The sequence below is a fragment of the Heterocephalus glaber genome, unplaced genomic scaffold (genome assembly GCF_053883595.1).
Source record: "Heterocephalus glaber isolate CG9 unplaced genomic scaffold, H.glaber_assembly_v1.0 deba00000768, whole genome shotgun sequence".
In the NCBI taxonomy this organism is placed as follows: domain Eukaryota; kingdom Metazoa; phylum Chordata; class Mammalia; order Rodentia; family Bathyergidae; genus Heterocephalus; species Heterocephalus glaber.
The window spans coordinates 7,795,177-7,818,122 of record NW_028258162.1 but is presented as its reverse complement, the minus strand read 5'-3'; the positions used below and the strand labels follow the sequence as shown (position 1 = coordinate 7,818,122).

The window sequence follows — 22,946 nt, the reverse complement described above, 5'->3', positions numbered from 1 at the left end:
GTACTTGGCAGGCTGAGGCAGAAAGATCGCTGTAAGTTCGATGGAAGCCTGGGCCACATAGTGAGTTCAAAGCCAGCCTGAACTACACGACAAGACCTTGTCTCAAAAAATAAAACAAAACACAACTAGAACAGCATCTAAAGTGAAGACTTTAGGGCCAGGGATTTAGCTCAGTGGTTTCGCCGCCTGCTGCGCAAGCATAAGGACCCACGTTCGATCCCTGGTACCAAAAAATAAATAAATAAAGTGAAGACTTTAGAAAAATTTAGTGACTTCTAGATTATCCTTAGGACTCTGCATTAACTCTATAATATTCTTGGTATTTTAAAAAAAGCATATTTGTCACAAATTTAGTTAACATCTTATAGCTGAAAATTTATGTATGTTGCTTAGATATGCAATCACTGTAAATATTTATATGATTTGGGATTTTTTTATTTTGAAATGGGAGCTTTTTTGTTTACAAGTTCATTAAACTAAAAACTGTTTCTATAAAACAACAACAAAAAACAACTAGAGGTTCCATTAGACCTAGTGTAGGGGGCCACTGAGGGATGTGTCACAGCCGGGGGTCTGAGGGCAACTGAGGGCACTTGAGGGACAACCCCCTCATTTGGTGCAGGTACACAATGGGGGTTATATAATAATGAATCACCATAGACAAACATATGCATGCTCCACATGGCCTGCAAGGTCACCCAGAGTATTTTGTCTTACTATGTCTCAATAAACTGATAAAAAAAAAACTGCCGTTAAGTGCTACGGTGAAAAATAAAGTTTGTTCCTGCTTTCTTGTGGTGACTGTTCCAGAGTGTTCTTTTCTTTGGAAACCTCACCTGACTGACTGGGCCTCTCTTCAGCCCACCAACCCTGACATCCAGCTGTGTCCCTTCTAGCTATCTTCCCAAAAAAGTTAAAAGCATCATACCACCATGATATAAGCACACCCATGTTTATTTATATCAGCACAATTTATAATATCTAAATCTTGGAAACAGCCCATATGCCCACTGACAGATGAATGGATAAAGAAAATGTGGTATTTATATACAATGGAATACTACTCTATAATAAAGAAGGATAAACTCATTTGCAGGAAAATGGATGCACCTCAAGACCATACTGTTAAAAGGGGCACCATGTGGAGTAAAATATACCTGAACTATACTTTTCTAATGTTAGCCAGCTGTACATCTTAGTAGCTGCACTGAGGGAATACAGGAAGCAATCTTTGTGTTCACCCACTTAGTACGACAAACAGCAAGGTGTACGCACATGTGTCAAAGTGTAAATGGGTGAGTTTTACCCCCATTATGCACCATGTTGTATTTCTGTGCATTTATAATTATTTATTAATTTTTTTTTAATTTTTCTTCTAAAATTAATTAGCCCAATCCAGTACAATATGAAAATCTGCTTTTACAACTTTGGGAGGAGGTTGAAAAGTGAGTCATCCGGTGACTTGGCTACCAATGGAATGGTACTGAGATCTCTCAAAACAAACAAACAAAGATTGATAGTGAACTCTCACAAATGAAGCCAGACCTTGGCTACGTTTTACAACAAAAGGCCGGGGCTGGGGATTTAGCTCAGTGGTTCCTGCGCCTACCTTGCAAGCACAAGGTCCTGAGTTTGATCCCCTGGTACCAAAAACAAAACAAAACAAAAAACCCAAAAGGGAAGGTGGAGTAGATGTTGAGGAGTTATCAAGCAACTATGATGTCACTTGAAACAAAACACATTACCCAATGGTTGTATTTTACTGGATCTTAAATATGTGAGGCATAAATACTTTCATAATTTATGAAGAAATTAACAAGCACAAACTATCATGGAGAAATTTTCTTAGGAGGACTGGGACTAGACTTGATAAATGATCAATTACAACAGCGAAAGAACAAAAATTCTGCCCAAATAACTCCACAAAAGAATTCTGGAGCAGACTGGTGCACAGACAGATGAAACATCATAAGAACCTCCCAAGAGAACAGGAAGACCAGCAAGATGTCAAGTACATCCTACCAAAGACAGGAAAGCAAAATACATGTGCTGTCAGTGTAAGTGATACTTGTGTATGGAGCATGCTGTTCTCATGTGTGAAAACTGTCTTAGGTGCAATAATTGAAGTAAAGATTATTTTTGTGGTAGAATTTTATTTGTAGTTTGATTGTAGCTCACATAGGCATTTATTTCTGTCATTATTTTTTAGATTTAGCAAGCAAACAGTTCATTGGACAAACTGTTGATATTCTTAAACACTCAGTATATAGGTGATATTTTATTTTACTGATATTTCATTTTCTTGCTAAGTACACATTGTATAATAGGAAGCTCCTTTTTTTTTTTGGCACCAGGGATCGAACTCAGGACCTTGTGCTTGCAAGGCAGGCACCAGAACCACTGACCTAAATCCCCGGCCCCAAAAAGCTTTTTTTTTTTGGTACTGGGGATCGAACTTGGGTCCTTGCGCTTGCAAGGCAGAAAATTTTTATTTCAAATTTCTTTTTTTGGTACCGGGGAAGGAACTCGGGACCTTGTGCTTTCGAGGCGGGCAGTGGCACCACTGAGCTAAATCCCCCGCCCTAGGAAGCTCTTGACAAAAGAGGAAGACAAGAGAGGTGATGAGTATGGCCTAGTTTTTTATTTTACTGATATTTTATTTTCCCGTCAAGTATACATTGTTTAATAAAACTCATAAAGTTAAAAATTAACAATTTATCAACAGAAATACTCCTTAAAACGTGAGCATCACATACACACCCATAATACACTTTTCAAAACATTTACTGTGATACTATTATAGAATAAATGAAGGCTGGGGATTTAGCTCAGCGGCACAGTGCCTGCCTGGCAAGCGCGAGGTCCTAAGTTAGATCCCCAGTACCAAAAAATTAACTAATTAATTAATTAAGTGAGACACACAAGTTTAAATATATTATTTCTCTTGTGTGAGAAAGCCAAAGGATAAATAAGGCGCAAAACAGAGGATAGATATCAGGAAAGGGGAACATGTGTGGGGAAGGGGAGGAAGAGAAAATGGATTGAAAGGGAAAAAATGGAAACAAAGCTGTTGTAAATGGGGAGGGAAAGAAAGACTGAAGAGAGGAGAGGAAAATGGGAAAAAAGAATTAAGACATTATGTACAGGTACAAATTTCTTATGATGAATGTGATCACTATGTATGGCACATATGTAATAATAAAAAAAAGCTTAGAAACAAAAAATAAGGGGAAAAAAGGAATCGACAATAAAAAGGTAATTGGAAAACCCCCAAATACACAAAGATTAAACAACACACTTCTAAATAATACATAGGGTCAAAGGAATAAATCTCAAGAAATATTTTTAAATATTTTGAAGTAAATAAAAATACATGATCACAAAAATTTGTGGATCTGGGAGTGATGGTACAAGACTGAAATCCAGCATTCAAGAGGCTGAAACAGGAATATCTTGAGTTTGAGGGCAGTCTAGGCTACACAGCAAGTCCAGAGTGAAACTCTGTCTTAAAAAGAAAATTTGTGGGATGCAATAAAAGTAGCACTTAAGAGAAATTTAGAGAATTGAATGCATGTAGCAGAAAAGAATAAACTCAATAACCCTAAGTAAATAAGAAAACAATCAATTAAGCCCAAAGTAAGCAAATAAAAATAAATTATGTAAGTCTGAAGCTGAAATCAGTGAAGTTGAAAACAGGAAATCAACAGAGAAAGAACACAATCGAAGCTGGTTTCCAAAAAATGAATAAAGCCAAATGTAGTAGCACATCACTGCAATGCCATCTACTCAGGAGGCTGAGGTAAGAGAATAACAAATTGAGGTCAGCCTAGGCATTTAGCAAGACCCTTGTCTGAAATAAAATTTTAACGCCACCTGCTGCACAAGCGCAAGGACCCGAGTTCAATCCCCAGTACCAAAAAATAAAATAAAATAAAATTTTAAAGAGCAAGAGCTAGAAGTCTAGCTTATTGTCCCCCTAGGCTCAATCCTCAGGTCTGTTAAAGCAAACAAAAAAAAAATCAATAAAAATAAACAAGCTTCTCATGAAGGTAAGAAAAGGAGGATACAAATTATTGTCATAAATGAAAGAGGGGCTGGCTATCACTACAAATGCCACCAATATTAAAATAATAAATACTATTGAACACCTTTGTTCCCAAAACTATGGTAAGTGATGAAATGCAATGATTACTTGAAAAACTCACAAAAGAAACAGAGAACTGAACAAACCAACATCCAGTAAAGAAATTGTACTAAAAAAAAAGAAAGAAAAGAAATTGTAATAATCACTAATAGTCTTCTAAAACAGAAAGCATTGGGCCCAAAGGGTTTGAGGGTGAATCCTATTAAACATCTGAGAAATAATACCAATTCTCTACAATATCTCCCAGGAGAGAGAATCAGGTGAGAATATTTATTAACTCATCCTGTTGCCAGCACCACCCTAACACCAAAGCTAGACAAAAACATTAAACTATAAACCACTCTTCTGGGGAAATCTTCAACAAAATATTAACAAATTGAATCCTGTAACTTACTGTGAAGACCCTGGGTTCAATCCAGTACCAGCAGGGGTAAAGAAAAGAATTACACCTCATGACCAAATGTGATTCATCTCAAGTATGAAAGTTGGTTCAACATTTGAAAGTCAATTAATGTAAGCCGCCATATTAACAGGCTGAAGTCACATGCTCATAGTAGTAGATACAAAGGGACTTGAAAAAAATCAGTATTCATAATTCAACTTAGCAACTTGATAAAGACAAAACTTAGCAACTTAGCAAGCTGATAAAAATCGGAGAGCTAACATCATATTTAATAATGAGAAATTTAATCTTTCCACTACAATGAGGAAAGAAATCCAACAAAATCCACTCTCATGTCCTTGTGTGGATCCACACAAAAAAACTACACGGGGATGTTTATAGCAGCTTTATTCATAACTACCAAATCCTACAAACAACCCATTTCAGCAGGCTGGTGTTCAACGGAGTATTATTCAGTGCTAAAAAGAAATGAGCTATCCAGCCATGAAAAGATTTGGGAAAAATTTAAATAATATAACAACAACAACAACAAAAACCAAAAAAAAAATTAAATAACATAACCAAGTGAAGGAAGCCACTATGAAAGGGCTACATGCTGTATGATTCTAACTACAAATATGACATTCTAGAAGAGACAAGATCGTGGAGATAGTAAAAAGATCAGTGGCTCCCAAGGCTTAAGGAGAAGAGAGGGATGTATAGATAGTACAGAGTCTTTTAGGCCAGTTATATTCTGGACTAAGTGGTAGGTAGAAATCATTATACATCTATCAATACCCATAGATTTTGCACTGAAGTGACCCTAAAGTGAACTGTGAACTTTGGGTGAGAATGTGTCCAGAAGATCAGTGAATCACAACACATGTTAATCACAAGGGTTGAGGACTTAGCTCAATGGTTGACTCGGCCCAACGATCAATACTGAATATATATATATATATATATATATATGGGGGGGGGTGCCAGGGATTGAACTCAGGACCTTGCACTTGCAAGGCAAGTGGAGGAACCACTGAGGTAAATCCCCGGGCCCTGAATATATTTTTTAAAAAGAATTAGGTAACCTAAATAGCCCCTCTTGTCCATTAAATAACATGAACTGTATCTAAAAACCTTCTCATAGAGAAAACTCCAGTTTTAGATGGCTTCAGAGGTGATACCTACAAACATTCAGAAATAATGCCAAATCTACACAAACTTCTAGAAAAGAGTGAAATAATTAAAACTCATTCTTAGGAAATCAGCATTAGGACACCAAGGTCAAAGGTAGTGTTAGAAAATTATAGGCCAATGTCCCTTCTGAACTTAAGATGTAAGAGTTTCTTTGAAAATATGAATTGAGTAATAAATAAAATATGATAAATACATCAAGACCAAGTAAGAATTGTCCCAGGAAAGCAAGGTTGTTTTAACATGAAATAATCAAGCAAAGTAATACATCATGATAACAAAGTAAAAAAGAGGGGAAACTCCATGTAATTACTTCAATATATCTATTAAAAATATAAATAAATTACAAAATCCAATATCCACGGCTGATGGTTACTCTCAGCAAACTAGTGATAGGAAAAAACGTCTCCAACATCGTATGTAATGACCAAAGTTTAAATACTTTCTCCTAAGGTCAAAAGCAAAGCAAAAAGGTCCATTCTTGCTATTTCTATTCAACAATGTGTAAGGGTTTCTAAACAGCATAATAAAAAAATAAAGGGCATCTAGATCGGAAAAGACAAAGTAAAACTACCATATTTCTCAGATGGCATGATCATCTATACAAAAAAATCCTATACATCAATCATTTTCTAAAACTAATAAAGCTCTGGCAAGGTTGCAGGATATAAGACCAACTTAAAGCAACTAGATTTCTGTACACTAGCTAGAAACAATCAGAAATTGAGATTTTGGTTTTTCTTTTTCCTTCTTTGAGACAGGCTCTGTTACGGCCTGTGTCTAGATGTACCCTCAAAGCCCCATGCAGTTATAGGTGAGGCTTTTTCAGAGGCAGCTGGATCTAGTGTGTGACTCTAGGATCAAGGCTGTGTGACTACTAAATCAGTTCACTGACTGGTTTGGCACAGTTCTGGCTAAGATTGAAGGTGCCTCACCGTGGGTGTGAGCGCTACCCTAAGGGCAGGTAGCCTGGATAAAACATAAGGGACAGAAAGAAGGCTAGCACCCTTACTTGTCACTTGTCGCTTATTTGTCCTGCTTTGCCATGAATTGTTTCACCTCTGCCATGCCATCCTGGCCTTGGACCAGCCAACTATGAACTGAAACCTCTACAAATGGAGCTAAAAAAAAAAACCCCTTTCCTCCTTTAACTTTGGGTGCCAGTTATTTTGTCTCAGCAATGAGAAAAATAACTAAGACAGGATCTCACTAAGTAGCTCAGGCTGGCCTTGAACTCACTATGTAGCCCAGGGTGGCCTCAAACTCATGGTGATCCTCTAGCCTCAGCCTCCCAAGTGCTGGGATCACTGGCATGTACCACTACACCCGGCTAGAAATTGACATTTCAAAAAATACAATTTATAATAGAATCAAATTATAGCAAATATGCAGAGAGTAAACTAAAATATATAATATTTATATTCATCTGAGACTAAAAACTTTGACGCAGGGCCAGGGATTTAGCTCAGTGGTTTCGTCGCCTGCTGCGCAAGCGCTAGGACCCGAGTTTGATCCCCGGTACCAAAAAAAAAACAAAACTTTGATACAAAGATATCTTGTGATGAAGACTCAATCCTTAAAATATTAATTCTCCCTCAATTATTCTATAGATTGAATGCACAGTTCCAAAATATTAGTAATCTTATTTCTATAAATTGACAATCATATTTTAAAATTCACATAAACATGCAAAGAACTGGGATGAGGATGAAGCTTGAGGAGGTTGTTCAAAAATGTATACTCGAAACCAGCTAACAACACAGACATTTTTAAATTACATGAGCCAGGCATGGTGGAGCACATCTGCAATCCCAGCACTCGGGAGGCTGAGGGAAAGAGGATCGCCGCAAGTTTTGAGTCCAGCCTGAACTACACGGTGAGACCCTGTCTCAAAAGAAAAAAATTACAGTAGTGAATTATTAAAATTCCCTGTGACTTGACTTAAATGTGCTCTACTACCATTAAACACAGAATGTAGAAAAACCCCTAAAGCTCAGAATAAAACAACCTTGAATTCCCTGACCAAGCCCTATCTTTCTATAAACAGAGGAAAATGGTAACTCTGCCCTTAAACGACCTTTCCCTGAAAAGAAACTGTGGCCCAAGTCTTCCACCACCCATCAGGATTAAGGAGGAACCTATACTATCTCCCCACTGCATCCCTCACCTGCCCTAAGTCAGCCGTGGTTAATACGTATGACTCGACCCTTGCTTATTGCATGTCAGCCCCCAAGAAGACAGGTCTGCCTCAACTGCCTCAACCCCTGTTGAGGTTGCCACACATCCCCTGCTGCTCCTTGCACTTTCTCTCATCTCAGTCACTACAGCCATATGGTAAAATAACAATCTGACTGGTATTTTAAACAGAAGTGAAAATAAAAAGCTATGCAAAATTGTTTCTCTTAAAATTCTTAACCATGACCCTCAAGTGGAATCTTGTGGCTACCCAGAAATGGGACTAAATTTCCCTAGTAAATGTTCTTTCCCCTTATTATTTCATTCCTTTTTTCTTTGCTCAAATCTCCTACTACTACCCTCATACAAAGCTAGCTTTGTGGGCCAGGGATTTAGCTCAGTGGTTCCAGCATTTGCCGTGCAAGCACAAGGTCCCGAGGAGTTCAATCCCCAGTACCAAAAAACAAAACAACAACAAAGCTAGCTTTGTATCTCACTAAAAAAAAAAAATTCCACAAATACCACCCCTATATCTCTTTATACATCATGTATTTCCCATATTTTTCGGCCTTCTCTTCCATTACAGTACTAACGCCCGCTTTTCAAGTGGGCAGATCTCATTCTTTTCATAATTTTCAGGATACCACTCTAACAATTTTCTTGCCTTCTTTATTATTATTTCCCATTTCTTCTGGATCATTCCCTTTTTTTTAGTCTTGCTATGTAGTTCAGACTGGCCTTGAACTCACTATGTAGCCCAGGGTGGCCTTGAACTTGAAGCAATCCTCCTGCCTCAGCCTCCCAGGTGCTGGGATTGCAGGCGTGCACCACCATGCCTGGCTGGGTCATTCCTTCTAGTAAACTATCATGCTATTATTTCTCTTGTTTAAAAAATATCTTTTTTAAAATATATATATATATCTTTTTAGGGCCGGGGATTTAGCTCAGTGGTTCTGGCGCCTGCCTCACAGGCACAAGGTCCCAAGTTCGATCCCCAGTACCTAAACAAATAATTTTAAAAATATATCTTTTTTCAGGCCGGGGATTTATTAGCTCAGTGGTTCCAGTGCCTGCCTCGAAAGCACAAGGTCCTGAGTTCGATCCCCAATACCAAAAAAAAAAAATCTTTTTTCCTCCCCACTTCCTTGGCCAGTAATCTGCCATTCCTCTTTCTAGCAAAGTTCTTGAAAGCAGTCACTTACACTCACTCCCTAACTTTTCTCCTCCCACCCTGGGTTAATCCAGTTTTGTCCCCACTAACAATGAAAACTGCTCATCAACATCACTAATGATCTCCATTTGACTAAATCCAACTGCCAGTTCTTCGTGTATGACACAGTTCACTTATCCATCGTCTCTCTCACTTGGCTCCCAGCAAGCATGCCACATCCTCTTGGTTTTCTTGTTCACCTCCTTTGATGATCACATTTCTCTCCTTGATCTTTCAATTGCAGGCCTTTTCTCTCTCTACCTATATTCACTCCTCCCTTGATGACACGAGCCAGCTCATAGTTTTAAATACCTCCATATGCATACAACTCCCAAACTGATACCCATTCTTTCCTGAATGGCAGATTATGCATCCACCTGGCTAAGGGGCAAAAATACTGCAACTCCACAGCAGGGAGAATGGCCTGCCAAGGCATCCACATCCTAATCTCTGAAATCTGTGAACACTTTCTGTTACATGGCAAAAGGGACTTTCTGGATATAATTAAGCTCACAAACCTTAAAACAGGGAAATTATTCAGGTAGCCCCAACCTAATCACATGAGCCCTTAAAAGAGAATTTTCTCTGACTAAAAGCAGACGGGATGCAACCAAAGCAGAAAAAGAAATCCCAATCATAAGAGAGATTCAACTTGTCATTGCTGGCTCTGAGACAGAGGAGATCACATGGCAGGGCCCTAGCTCAGGGTGGGCCACCTGCTGACAACCAACATGGAAGTGGGGACTTGAATCCTACAGACCACAAGGAACCAAATTATGATACCCTGAACGACCTTTAAAAGCAGATTCAGGTAAGAACCCAATTCACCAACTCCCTCATTTTACCCCATACCTAGAGTAAGTGAACCTTGAGTCCACCCAGACTTTCTGGCCCACAGAACAGGAACGTAAGTTTATGCAGTTTTAAGCCTCTAACTTTGTGGTGGCAATACAAAACTAACAACATATCCAAAATAGAATTCTTCACCTCCCTAACCTATACAGTCTTTCCTATCATTGTTTTGGTTTGGCTTGGAAGGGGGGCCTTTTTTGTCTGGTTGATTGGCTTTTTTGGAGATGGGATCTTGCTCTGTAGTTCAGTCTGGCATCAATCTTACAACAATCTCCTGATTCAGCCTCCCGAGTGCTGCCATCACAGGTGTGTGCCACCACACCCCAGCTTCACATCTTTGTTAACATCGATTCCATTCCTTGTACCTAACTGAGCCAAAACCTTTGGGATCCTAAATGGGTCCTCTCTTTCTCTTCTTAAACCTCTGACCTACCTATAAGGAAATCACATGGGTTCTACCTTTAAACGTACTCAGAATCTGATCATCTCTCCCACCTCCCCACTGTGATTGCCATCTCAGCTGGGTGACTGCAACAATTCCTGATGTTACTAACTCCTGCTCCTACTCCACTCCACAGTCCCCATCCGCAACAAAGCAGCCAGAGCTCCTTTCAAAATTCTAAAAAGACCATGTTACATCTCAGTTCAAAACCTTCCAATGGCTCATTTTTCACTCAAAGTAAACACTAAACCCTTGCACTGGCTTGTACAATGCTTCTTCACTTGCTTACTCTGTTCCAACCACCTGACTCAGAACCTTTCGCTTTTGAGGCAAGCAGTGACACCACTGAGCGCATATACCCCCAACCCCAATCCTACTGATATTTAACACTTGCTAAATAATACGATTCCAGATACCATTCCAACCATTTTAAATGTATTATCTTATCCAATTTCACCATTTCCTCCACTTTACAGATGACAAAACTGAGTCACAGAAAGATAAATTAACAGTTCAATCAGAAAGTGATGAAGCCAGACTTCAAAAGCACAGGAATCAAGTCCATCTCACAAGCTCAAATTCTTAATTTCCACAGTGCCCATCACTTGTTATCCCTACTTGCTCTCTGGAGAGCCAGTAAAATAAACAGAAGGTGCCAAGAAGTGGGAATCCTAAGTGCTTAGTGTATGGGTAGAGAGGGAAAAATCAGAATTAGAACACTGGGAATAAAGATATTTCTCAGTGGTAAAACTGAGCACATAGCAAGTTATTAAATAAAATATGATACTTAACACTTACTTTTTCTGTCGTAACAGTCAGTGATGGAACCAAAGCAGGTGATGGTTCTGGTTGCTTTTTGTGTTTTTGTTTGTGTTTGTCCTTCTCTTTGTATTTCTAGAAAGTGAACAAAAGTAAAATCCAACTTAAATTTAAATTATAATCCATTTGTCTACAATAGTTTTCATAAATAGCAGTTTCAAACTTTAAAAAATACTTTTACCAAAGCATAACTTTAAAACTTAATCCTGTTATCACAGTACTATTTTATATACAAAAAAGCAATCTATTTTAAAATGACATATGCTTGATCAATTTAAAATAATAATGAAAAGCAACCAAAATCTGTAACTATTTGTTACATTTATATTCGGCAAAATACATACTTTTCCTTCTTAAAACACCAAGTACTTTTTATAAGTAGTACTTTTAAAGCTCATATAGCACTTTAATGTATGATCATATTTGAAAAGTTCCATATTCTCCCCACCACGCACTGAATCCCATGCACCAGAAACAGATCAGGGCACAAACTTTCAGGCAAGAACCTTTCCCAGGTCTACTCAGTAAATGGATAAATTAGTTATCTCTATCAACAACAACAGAAAAAGTAGACAAAAGTCAAGTGTGCTGCTATAAAGTACTAAAATTAGTAAACTAGGGCCAGGGATTTAGCCCAGTGATTCTGCTGCCTGCCTCAATAGTGCAAGGTCCCGAGTTCAATTTCCAGTTCCAAAAAATAAAACAATAAATAAAATAAAATAAAATTAGTAAACTAAATCTAAAAAGTAATTTGATTAAATAGGAAAATAATTACAGGGCCAGGGATTTAGCTAAGTGGTTCCATTGCCTGCCTCCCAAGAGCAAGGTCCAGAGTTCTATCCCCAGTACCACCCTCCCAAAAAAAGAAAGAAAATAACTACTTATTAAAGCCTGATTTTGCTTAAAATCAAAGAATGGGGGGGGGGGATCGAACTCGGGTCCTTGCGCTTGCGAGGAAGGCAGAGGAACCACTGAGCTAAATCCCCAGCCCAACATCAAAGAATTTTAACCAAAATGCTCTCAACTGTTTGAGCCAGACCAGTTATAAAACAGTATTTCAGAGCCTGGGGTGGTGACACATGCCTGTAATTCCAGCTACTCAGGACACTGAGGCAGGAGGATCACAAGAACAAGGCCAGACTAGGCAACTTAGTGAGACCCCATCTCCCCAACATAAAGAGCTGGGAATTTAGCCCGTAAGAGTGCTCCTGGGGCTTGATCCTTAGTACCAAAAACGAAAACAGTACTGGCTATGAAATCTGCTACTATGTCAAGAGTGAAATTTATTTCATAGTGCTTTAACTATTTAGAGCACTTAATCTGTTCAAGGCATGAAAGACTAATTTCCCTGTCCCTACTCTAAAAGAGATTGCATACCAGCAGAACAAACAGCATGAAAATTAAGGATACATGTTTTAATACAATACTCCAAATGCTTCCCTTTTTGCTTTTAATTCCTAGTCTAAGTACTTAAGACATTTTTTGAGTGATTGTTAATACTGCTGGAACAGAAAGTAAATTAACACTTTTTACTCAAACTCTGGGGCAAATTTTCTAGTTACTTTAATTGTGGCAGATGGCTCCTAAGGAAATCATGCTTCCACTCTTTCCAAGGGATAGCACTGCTCCTCCCATCTTAAAATGACCTCTTCTCCACAGCTTCTAGACACTAGGGCTTTAAGAAGGTTATCAGGGCTTCCACCTTTGCTCCCACAGATCCAAGTCATCACATCCAGAATCAGAATGGTTCCACTCTCCTGATAGGCAGGCCACGTGGAGAACTGGCCATATGGCAAAGAAGGGAGGTGCCCTGCCCCAGGCAGCAGTGCCCAGCACCAGGCATGTACACAGGGCAACAGTGACCACCTGGCCAGCCACTAGCTAGTCACGAATAATCCAACTTACACCACATGGAAGAAAAATGCCCAACTTTTTCCCCACATAAAGAAGCTAAGGACAGCGATACAAGAGTTTTTGATCCAAGGTTTAAAAAGTAAAACTATCTACAAAAGGACAGTGTTCAAACTAAAGCAGGTTAAAACTTTGTTCAGGAAGCAGTAAACGGCCCTCATGTGATGGTGCACACCTATAATCTCAGCTATTAGGAAAGCAAGTGCAGGAGGATCAAGGCCTCAAGGCCTCAAGGCCAAGACAACTTGTCAAGATTCTTCCTCCACATAAAATGAAAAAGCACTGGGGAAGTAGCAGAGTGGTAGAGTGCTGGGCTAGCATGTATAAGGCCCTACTTGGGCTCAATCCCCAGTAAACAAACACCCTCACCCCCAAACAAAGGAGTGAAGATATTGCTTAAGTGCCAACATTCAGGCCCCAAGGAATTAGCCTATCTCAGGTTTTTTGAAGAATACCAGGTAAAACAACTGAAAAACCTTTGCAGCAAAATAGTATGTGAATTCCAGTATTAATAGCTTCAGGTTATTTCTCAGAAAAACTCTAGAGTAAATTAGCAAAGGCTTGCTAGCATATAGAAAAGAATTTCATTGTCATTAATTTCCAATGACAGGCCATCAGGAAGTCCAATATTAGAAATTAATACTTGGCCAAAAGGTAAAAATGAAAAGGAAAACATGAGTTATTTTAAGATAACTCAATTTATTTCTTGGAACTCACTGTATTTCTAGTAAGAAAAGAGGGTCTCGGGGCAGGGATTTAGCTCAGTGGTGCCCCTCCTGCCTGGCAAGCACAAGGTCCTGAGTTCAATCCCAGAGAGGGGAGGAGAGGGGAGCAGGGAAGAGAAGAAGAGAGTCTTTAGTCAAACAATGCAAAATGTTCCTTCAAATACAGAGTACACTAATCTTCAGTAAAACGTGAATGGTATGGCATTTTAAAAGGTGATTTGAGTGCCGGGGATTTAGCTCAATGGTTCCACTGCCTGCCCTGTAAGCACAAGGACCAGAGTTCCATCCCCAGTAACAATAGAAAAAGAAAAAGGTGATTTGAAATCACAAAGTTTTCCAATGTTAACAAACTTTTTAAAAGTTAAAACAACCAACCAAATCAACCAACAAGCAAACAAAATTGGGGGCAAGGGCAGATAATAGTACATTAAAAACTGACAAGCGAGGCATGAACCCTCAATGAACTCCAGGAGAAGAAAGGTGCTGAAGAGCCTATTTCAAGAAACTGCACACAACCACTCGCACCGCAGAGGAAGGGGCTTCTGGGTAGCCATGCCACCTCTCCCAGAGCAGAGGTAGGGGCTTCTGGGCCACCGTACCACCGATCCCAGCACAGAGGAGGTGGGCCACACAGGTACCAACAGCACACACTCCCTCTGTCCGCCCACCCCCACTGAAATGAGAAAACATGTAAACAAGTCTCAAAACCAGACTTCCAGGTCACCCACAGCAACCCCAAAGGGAAATGAGATGAACAATCTGATACTCAACCACCTGGACTCCCTAAACTGGCAACAAAACAGGATCTGGAAAAAATGAAATCAGAAATAATTTCTCAAGGGACAGGGATTTAGCTTAGTGGTTTCGTTGCCTGCTGTGCAAGCGCAAGGACCCGAGTTCAATCCCCAGTACCAAAAAGAAAAAAGAGTAAAGAAATAATTTCTCAGATAACAGCAGAGATTGTGCTCATAGTGCAAGATATAATTAATAAATCTAGAGAGGAGCTGAGGAACATGATGGAATTCCAAAATAGGAAACAAATGGAATCCATAAAACAGATGCAAACAGGTTTCCAGCATATTAAAAACTCCATTGAAAGTCTAAGCAGCAGAATGAGGCAATGTGAGGAAACAATTTCAGATACAGAAGAAAACATTGCAATTAGTGACCAGGAAAAGAAAAATTTCTTTAAAATTGTAAGGGACCATGAGAAATCAATCCAGCAGCTGCTAGACGATGCAAAGTCGAATAACATAAGACTGATTGGAGTCAATGAAGAAACAGGAGAGACTGCCAGATGACATAAAAAAAACCGTTCACAAAAGTGGTGGTAGAAAACTTCCCAAGCAGGGGAAAAGAACTTGACACAGAGATAAATGAGGCACATAGGACTCCAACTAGCCTTGATCAAAAAAAATCTACACATAGGCATATAATTGTTAAGATTCCAGAACCCCAACAGAAGTTCAAAGTTCAACAAGTAGTTAAGAGAAAAGAAACAAATCACATACAAAGGAAAGTCCATCAGAATCACAGCAGACTTCTCAACACAAACCCTCAAGGCAAGAAGAGCTTGGAGTGATGTATTTCAAGCCCTGAAGGAAAACAGCCTCCAACCCAGATTGAAGTACCCTGCAAAATTATCTTTCAAGGGCCGGGGATTTAGCTCAGTGGTTTCGCTGTCTGCTGCGCAAGCTCAAGGACCCGAGTTCTATCCCCGGTACCAAAAAAAAAAAATTATTTTTCAAAATTGATGGAGAAATAAGATACTTTCATGACAAGGAGCAACTCAGGAACTTCATGAATACCAAACCAGCACTCCAAAAAATTTTAGACAATATCCTAGGAAAAGACAATGAGGATCACAACCTAGGAAGCACAGCGGAATGAATCCATTGGGCACGACAAGAAATTAAATGTAAAGGGGGAGAATCCAACGAAAAGAAAAAGTCATGACAATGATAAGTCAATACGTATCAGTTATAAACATCAATGTTAATGGTCTCAATTCATCAATCAAAAGAAATAGACTGGCAGGATGGGTCAAGAAGCAAGATCCAACAGTATGCTGCATGCAAGAAACACATTTAATTCAAAAAGAAACTCATAGACTGAAAGTTAAAGGGTAGAAAACAATACTCCATGTGGCGGGAACCCAAAAAAACACAGAAGTAGCTATCCTTTTTGCAGATCAAGTGGATTTCAAACCAACACATATTAAGTGAGACAAAGAAGGACACCACATTCTTGTAAAGGGAACAATCCAACAGGAAGAGATGACAATCATAAATATCTATGCACCAAACGCTAGTGCACCCAACTATACAAAACAAATACTAACGGACATGAAAAGTCATATATGCACTAATACAACAGTAGTGGGGGACCTCAATACCCCACTGTCACAGATAGATAAATCAACTAGACAAAAAATAAATAATGAAATACTAGAACTCAATCGAGCTTTTGAACAAATGAACTTAGATGTTTACAGAATGTTCCACCCTGCAAAATCAGAATACGCATTCTTTTCAGCTGCACACAGGTCGTTCTCCAAAACAGATCACATAGTACTCATAGAACATGCTTAAGTGCAAAGGAATTGAAGTTATCCTCTGTATATTATCAGACCATAGTGCGATGAAATTGGAGATCAATAGCAAAACAAACAGCAAGAATTTCATAAACACATGGAAATTGAACAATACACTTCTGAATAACCAATGGGTCACAGAGGAAATTAAAGAAGAAATCAGACAGTTCCTACAACTAAATGACAATGCCAATACAACATATCGGAGCTACAGGACACAATGAAAGCAGTCTTACAAGGGAAATTTATAGTCACCAAATTAAAAGAAGAAGAAAATGTTAATGATTCAAATACCCACTGGTAATAAATTGTAGAAGAAAATACTACAGTGATACGATGAGTGTAGGGACACTCTGAAATATGAGTTCAAAGAAAATAGGATGTTTAATTGTATTTTACAAAAAACTATGACTCATAGTTTTTATGGAGGAAATATGCTCTATAAAGTTAAATTGGGGGGGGGGTACCGGGGATCAAACTTGTGACCTTGCACTTATGAGGCAGGTGGTGGAACCACTGAGCTAAATCCCCGGCCCTCTATAAAGTTAATTTGTGGTAAATAGAGCATTATGTATTTATTCTCAAACAATAAATAATATTATTGATTAAAAGAATATTAGTGCACAGAGAAAATTTTTAAATTATTTTGCAAATGGAAATGGAAGTAAAATTAAAAATTAGTATGGCTCTTTCAAAAATAGGTTTTGTTAGGGGCTGGGGATTTAGCTCAGTGGTTTCGCTGCCTGCTGCGCAAGCGCAAGGACCCAAGTTCGATCCCCGGTACCAAAAAAAAAAAAAAAAAATCAAAAAATAGGTCTGTTATTAGAGAGCATAAGTTAAAAATATTGCTTTGTCATTTACCAGTTATATGAACTTGGAAAATTCACCCAACATTTGTGTTCATGTGTAAGTGGGCATAATTGTACCAGTATCCCTGAGAATATAAATGAGAATTAAATGCTTCTTATAGTTTCTGTTATTTATCACACATAATTAACTTCTGAAATAAATTCACAATTATTAACTTTATTATCTTTATTTATTATCATTGTTTCAAAATATTTCTTATATTTTACATATCTTATGAATTTACATGCCAATTATCTAAAATACTTTTCTTTTGCCTGTATTCTGATTATGAATTATCAATTTACTTGTTAGAAATATAATTTCTTTTCAAATGTTTAAATTTGTTCTCATATCATACAATGTAATATTTTTCAGGAATTTTTTAACCTATTATCTGTCTTAATTCTTTTTTTTTTTTTTTGGTACCAGGGATCGAACTCGGGTCCTTGAGCTTGCGCAGCAGACGGCGAAACCACTGAGCTAAATCCCCAGCTCTCTTTGTCTTAATTCTTACATTGCTGATTATTTGAAAATCTTTCCTAAGCACAACATAACGCATATATGTGATCAGTCAATAAACACTTCATTGTTGGTTGGGGTTAGAAGTGAAGCAGTACATCATGTAGCAAACAAATAAAAAAGGATTTTTTTTCTTTTCTACTAGCAAAATTTAAGCAATTAATCTGTAAATACATGAAACTGTCCTATTAAAATGCATTGTGTATATAAATCAATATAACAATATACTCACTTCAAATCACACCATGTTTAACAACTAAGAATTGGGCAGGGAATTTAGCTCAGTGGTTCCGGTACCTGCCTCAAAAGCACAAGGTCCCAAGTTCAATCCCGGGTGGCAAAAAAAAACAACAACAATAACAACTAAGAATTTCTCAAAGCCATATAAAACCTAGAAACCATGTAAGAGTGAGGATTTTGAGGAATTTTATGGCCATGAAATTAACCTAAGTGTTGCAACAATGCATTAGTATTTTTAATACTATACCACCCTCATGAAACTGTCATTATTCCTGAGCTCTCTGTGGAATTTCAATGACTAGAATAATATGGAGAAATCAGAAGGGGACAAAGTCATGGAGGGCGGGCAAAGGGAAGGAAGAAGAGGACCTAAACAGATTTAAGATATATTATCTATACGCACCAACATCCCAGGATGAATGTAACCATTATGTATACCACAAACAAAAACTAAAATAAAAAATATAGCAATAAAAAAAAACTGACAAGCAAGGAGTGATACAAGATTTTAGAAAAGCCAGCCATGGGCACACACTGGTTAAACCCAGCACTCCTGAAGCTGAGGCAGGAGAACTACAGCAAGCTGAAGGTTAGCCTAAGCTACATAGTGAATTCAAGGACAGCCAGAACTACAAAGCAAGACCCTGTCTCAAAAAACAAAGCAAACAAACAAAAAAGATTTTAGAAAATACCAGAAACTGTCCTAAGCTGACCTGTAGGATTCAGCTCTTAATGCTGTCTTTAATTCTCGAAAATTCTGAGACTATAGCCAGAACTCCAAACTCCAGAGAGAACACTCTTCCCTCTTGTATCCCTGCCTTATTTAACTTTCTCTGCCTAAAGAGTAGTGCTATATTAGCTTCACGTGATGGTGAGAAGTAGGAAACTAAGAGGAAATAAGAAGGAGGGAAATAAAAGGGGCTGACTCTTTCCAAGTGCAGTATGAAGGCTGAGAGTGAACAAATGAAGAATGTATCTCACAGGAATGAGATACACCCACAGCACAGAGGTTTAAACAGGGTGATGACAAACCTTTCAGAGCTTTGGATGATAACAGCCTCCTGTGGTGCCTGTGCCACAGGTTCGCCACTGAGTTTCAGAAAGGATAATCAGTCTGTGGTTGTGTCATAAAGTGTATGCTGCTTACAGCTAAACTCTTTATATTGCACCCCTCCTATTCCTTCTGGCTTCAGAAAAATGCAAACTACAGAGCTGGGTGCGTTGGCACTCACCTGTAATCCCAGCACTCAGGTGGCTGAGGCAGGAGAAGTGCAGAGAGTTTGAGGTCAGCCTGAATTATAGAGTGAGACCCTGTCTCCAAAAGAAAAACTTGGAAAATACTTACCCTTCAAGTCGTGGTCTCAAAAATGGTGAATATTTTCAAGAAATTACCTAAATTCCAGTGGAGCAAATATCCAAACAGAGCAAGATCAAACAACATGTGCAACATTAAAAACAAGTTGCAAGGTAAAGAGATGATAACTAAAAATAATATGAATACTGTAATGTGCCTAAGATAGCAACCTAGGAGTAAATTTCACTCTGAAGTTATTTCTCAAAACTGCCCCACACTTCATAAATAAAACATTACAGAATTAGCAAATTAAACTGAAATGGCACAGAAAAGATACACTGTTGAAAGCAGACATACTACACTTAAAGAAAATAATTGGGGAGGGGGAGTTGAGACAGGGTCTCATTATGTAGCCAAGCTGGCCTGAACTCAGGCCTATCCTCCTGCCTCAGCCTCCCAAGTGCTGAGATTACAGGTGTGCACCACCACACCTGGCTAAAAGAAAGCCTTGAATAAAAATTTTAAAAAGAAACAAACACACTAAAGCAGTTGAGAAGAACTAATAGCTATAGAAAACAAAGATAATAAAATATCAAGTTAACTCGCATCCCTAGAGTCCAATAAATGAGGAACAGAAGGTAATTCAAACATGAAAGACTACAAAATGAAAGCTGCATTCCGATCCGTTGTGCAATGCATAACACCAAGACTATAGTGGTTCAATTCAGTAGAAGGCAAGGCAGGGAAGGACAGTGGGGTTGTCTCCACAGCAACAAAATATTCTAGGCCCACTGACCTGATACAGTTTTGCCAAGGTACAGTCCAAACTAAAGGCAAGAAGACACCACTCTCCACTATGAAAACTCAGAGAATACAAGTCCTAAGAACTTATTCTTTGAAAAAGCTACTTAACAATAAAATTCAGCCAATTTTAAGAGATGACAGGAAAAACTTACTGGAGAAACTGGTAAAGTCTGGTAGTGAGACTCTAACAAACCTAAATACAGAATGCCTGTGCAGCTCCGAGGATTCTGCTTACTGAGAAAGAATCACAGACCTGAAAAAATGTAACATAAATGTCTTTTCAAACACACAAAAAAGAGCGCACAGACATAATCCAGCACTGGGAAGGCTGAGGCAGGGTTAGGAGTTAAAAGCCAGTTTGGGGTCCACAGTGAGTTCAAGGCCAGCATGGACTATATAGGGAGGCTCCATCTCCAAAAACCAATCCAAAATTTAAAAAAAAAAAAAAAAATTTTGCATAGCAAGGAAAGTGAGATGAGCATGGGATACTGAAGGCTTTCCAAAGCAGGAGCTAAATGGAGAAATGGAGGCATGTCATTAAACACCACATAACAGTCTGAACCAAAGATCTGACTACACACAAGTCAGTTTTTCTTTGACTAGTCACTTCTTTTTTCCTTGTTGACACTGGTTTTCCTGACAAAATCAGAACTTCCCTTTCGCATCCCAAATAAATGCTGCCCTATTCTCCACCTCGGAAATGAGCACAGATAGGCTTAAGACAATAGGACAAAACCATTTTCTTTAGCCCCTGACTGCTTTTGGCCTGGGATACCTTTCCTTCAGAACAGTAAAACAGAAGAGAAAATTTTCTTGGTGACTGCTGAGAATACTCTCATTCAAAAAGATTCTCCCTTCCTGGCTTGAAGAAGTGCTAGGCCAGGAGCCCTGCAAAACTGCAGGAGCCTGGCAATCACGACTGAAAAGCCAAGAGAATCACAACAAAGGTCACCAACAGCCGTCACCACAGAACTGGCTATTATTAAATTAAGCAGGAAAATCCTAGCCTCTGAACTTGTGCAAAATAATAAACTTCCAAGTGTTTTAGCCACTGATTTGAGTATTCCACTGCTTACAGCTAAATGTCTTCAAACTGGAAAAACAATCTCACCTCTTCAATGTCTTTTGTTTGTTTAGGGTAATTATTATATAACAACTTAAAAGTACTTTTAAAGGGGTCAGGGATTTAGCTCAGTGGTTCTGCCGCCTGCCTCACAAGCACAAGGACCCGAGTTCAATCCCCGGTACCAAAAAAAAAGTACTATTAGAAAATAATTCTCTCCTGTGTTAAGAAAATTTTATCTGAAACTCAATAATATTACATTTTACTTCCCTTTAACTCATTTTAACAAAATAACTTTATCTAACCAGTCTTTTCATCTATTTATGCACCTGGTGCTATGCACCATCTATTTATGAACCTGGAATGTTCACTCAGTAATGATGGCTATTGGTGTAATCTCAAGTGGTTCGTTTTAACTTTCACTTTTAATTGCTCTGCCCTGTTTAATTCTCTATAATCAAACATATAGCTTATAAAAAGAAGGCTAATATGAGGTAGAAACAGCCTGTTATTCACCAAACTCAATTTTCTTTTTATTTTTTATTAGTACATGTTTGGCAATACATAATGATTATATTCCTCCTGGGGAGCTGGTCCATGTACATAACACGTCTTATTTTTTTTTCATCCCCTTTCCTTCCCCTCTCTCCATCTCTGAGCTATCTCTCTATTATCTTTTGTTTTGCTCTTTATTTATATTTTGGGTTTCTCATATCAGAGAAACCATGCAATATTTAAGCTTGTGTGTCTGTTTTACTTCGCTTAACATTAACGGTCTCAAGGTGCATCCATTTTCCTACAAATGACTCAAAGTTTATTCTTCAGAGTAGTACTCTGCTGTGTATAAACACCACGTCTTCTTTATTATATGGACTATAACTAGACACTGCCCAGCTTAAACGTGCCCATTTCATTGAGTCCAAGCCAGGACAATCTAGATGAAAAGGTGCGTAATGTCTAGGTTCCACTCCTTGGCTTTTCACTGTCTCTGCTGCTTCCTTTTACAGGGATTATTACAAATAAGCATGGCCACCACACAAGCAAAACTTTTAAAGAAGGCAGATTCACAGAAAGAATTTAAGCCCTTGCCGGGGATTTAGCTCAGTGGTTTTGCCACCTGCTGCGCAAGCTCAAGGACCCGAGTTCGACCCCCTGTACCAAACGAAAAGGAAAAAAAAAACTTAAGCCCCTGATTGGTAAACTGTAAGAAGTCTGTCAATCTAGAATACCTACTTTAGGGCCGGGGATTTAGCTCAGTGGTTCCACTGCCTGCCTCACAAGTGCAAGGTCCCAAGTTCAATCCCTGGTACCAAAAAAAAAAATACACACACACACACACACACACACACACACACATAAAACGAAAAGCAAGCATTGCATAAAGCCACTCAAAATTAGAGAATTATGTCTCAGGAGACAACACTACATGTGTCTCTAGTTTCTGTATGTCTTTCAAGTGAAGCAATGCTTCTGCATTATCTGGACTATCTTTTCCAGGCTGCTTTTATAGTGAATGTACAGCTAAAAAGATAGCAGATTTACCTTAGAAGCAAGGGGCAGCCATGCTTTACTGTCCACTGTAACAGACTCAGGTGGCCTCACTTCAGAGTGTACCTCCTTTAATACAGGAGATGGCATGAACATATGTCATCTTCCCTCCTTGCTCTGCCCTATGGGAATTGGGTCTTAGGGAAAGACGCAAAAATACTGATGCTCTAGCTACTGCTCTGCCA

General features: G+C 38.6%; 1 protein-coding gene across 21 annotated transcripts in view; it reads right to left on the bottom strand.

Annotated features, from left to right (window-relative positions):
* The window catches only part of Mllt10 (MLLT10 histone lysine methyltransferase DOT1L cofactor), a 185,767-nt gene that overhangs the window by 88,278 nt on the left and 74,543 nt on the right, over positions 1–22,946 (bottom strand). For all 21 annotated transcript variants that reach the window (XM_021240399.2, XM_087207115.1, XM_004859933.4 and 18 more), the window contains one exon: positions 11,195–11,290. In XM_021240399.2, coding sequence (XP_021096058.1) covers positions 11,195–11,290 — 96 coding nt within the window. The remainder of the gene's footprint in view (positions 1–11,194; positions 11,291–22,946) is intronic.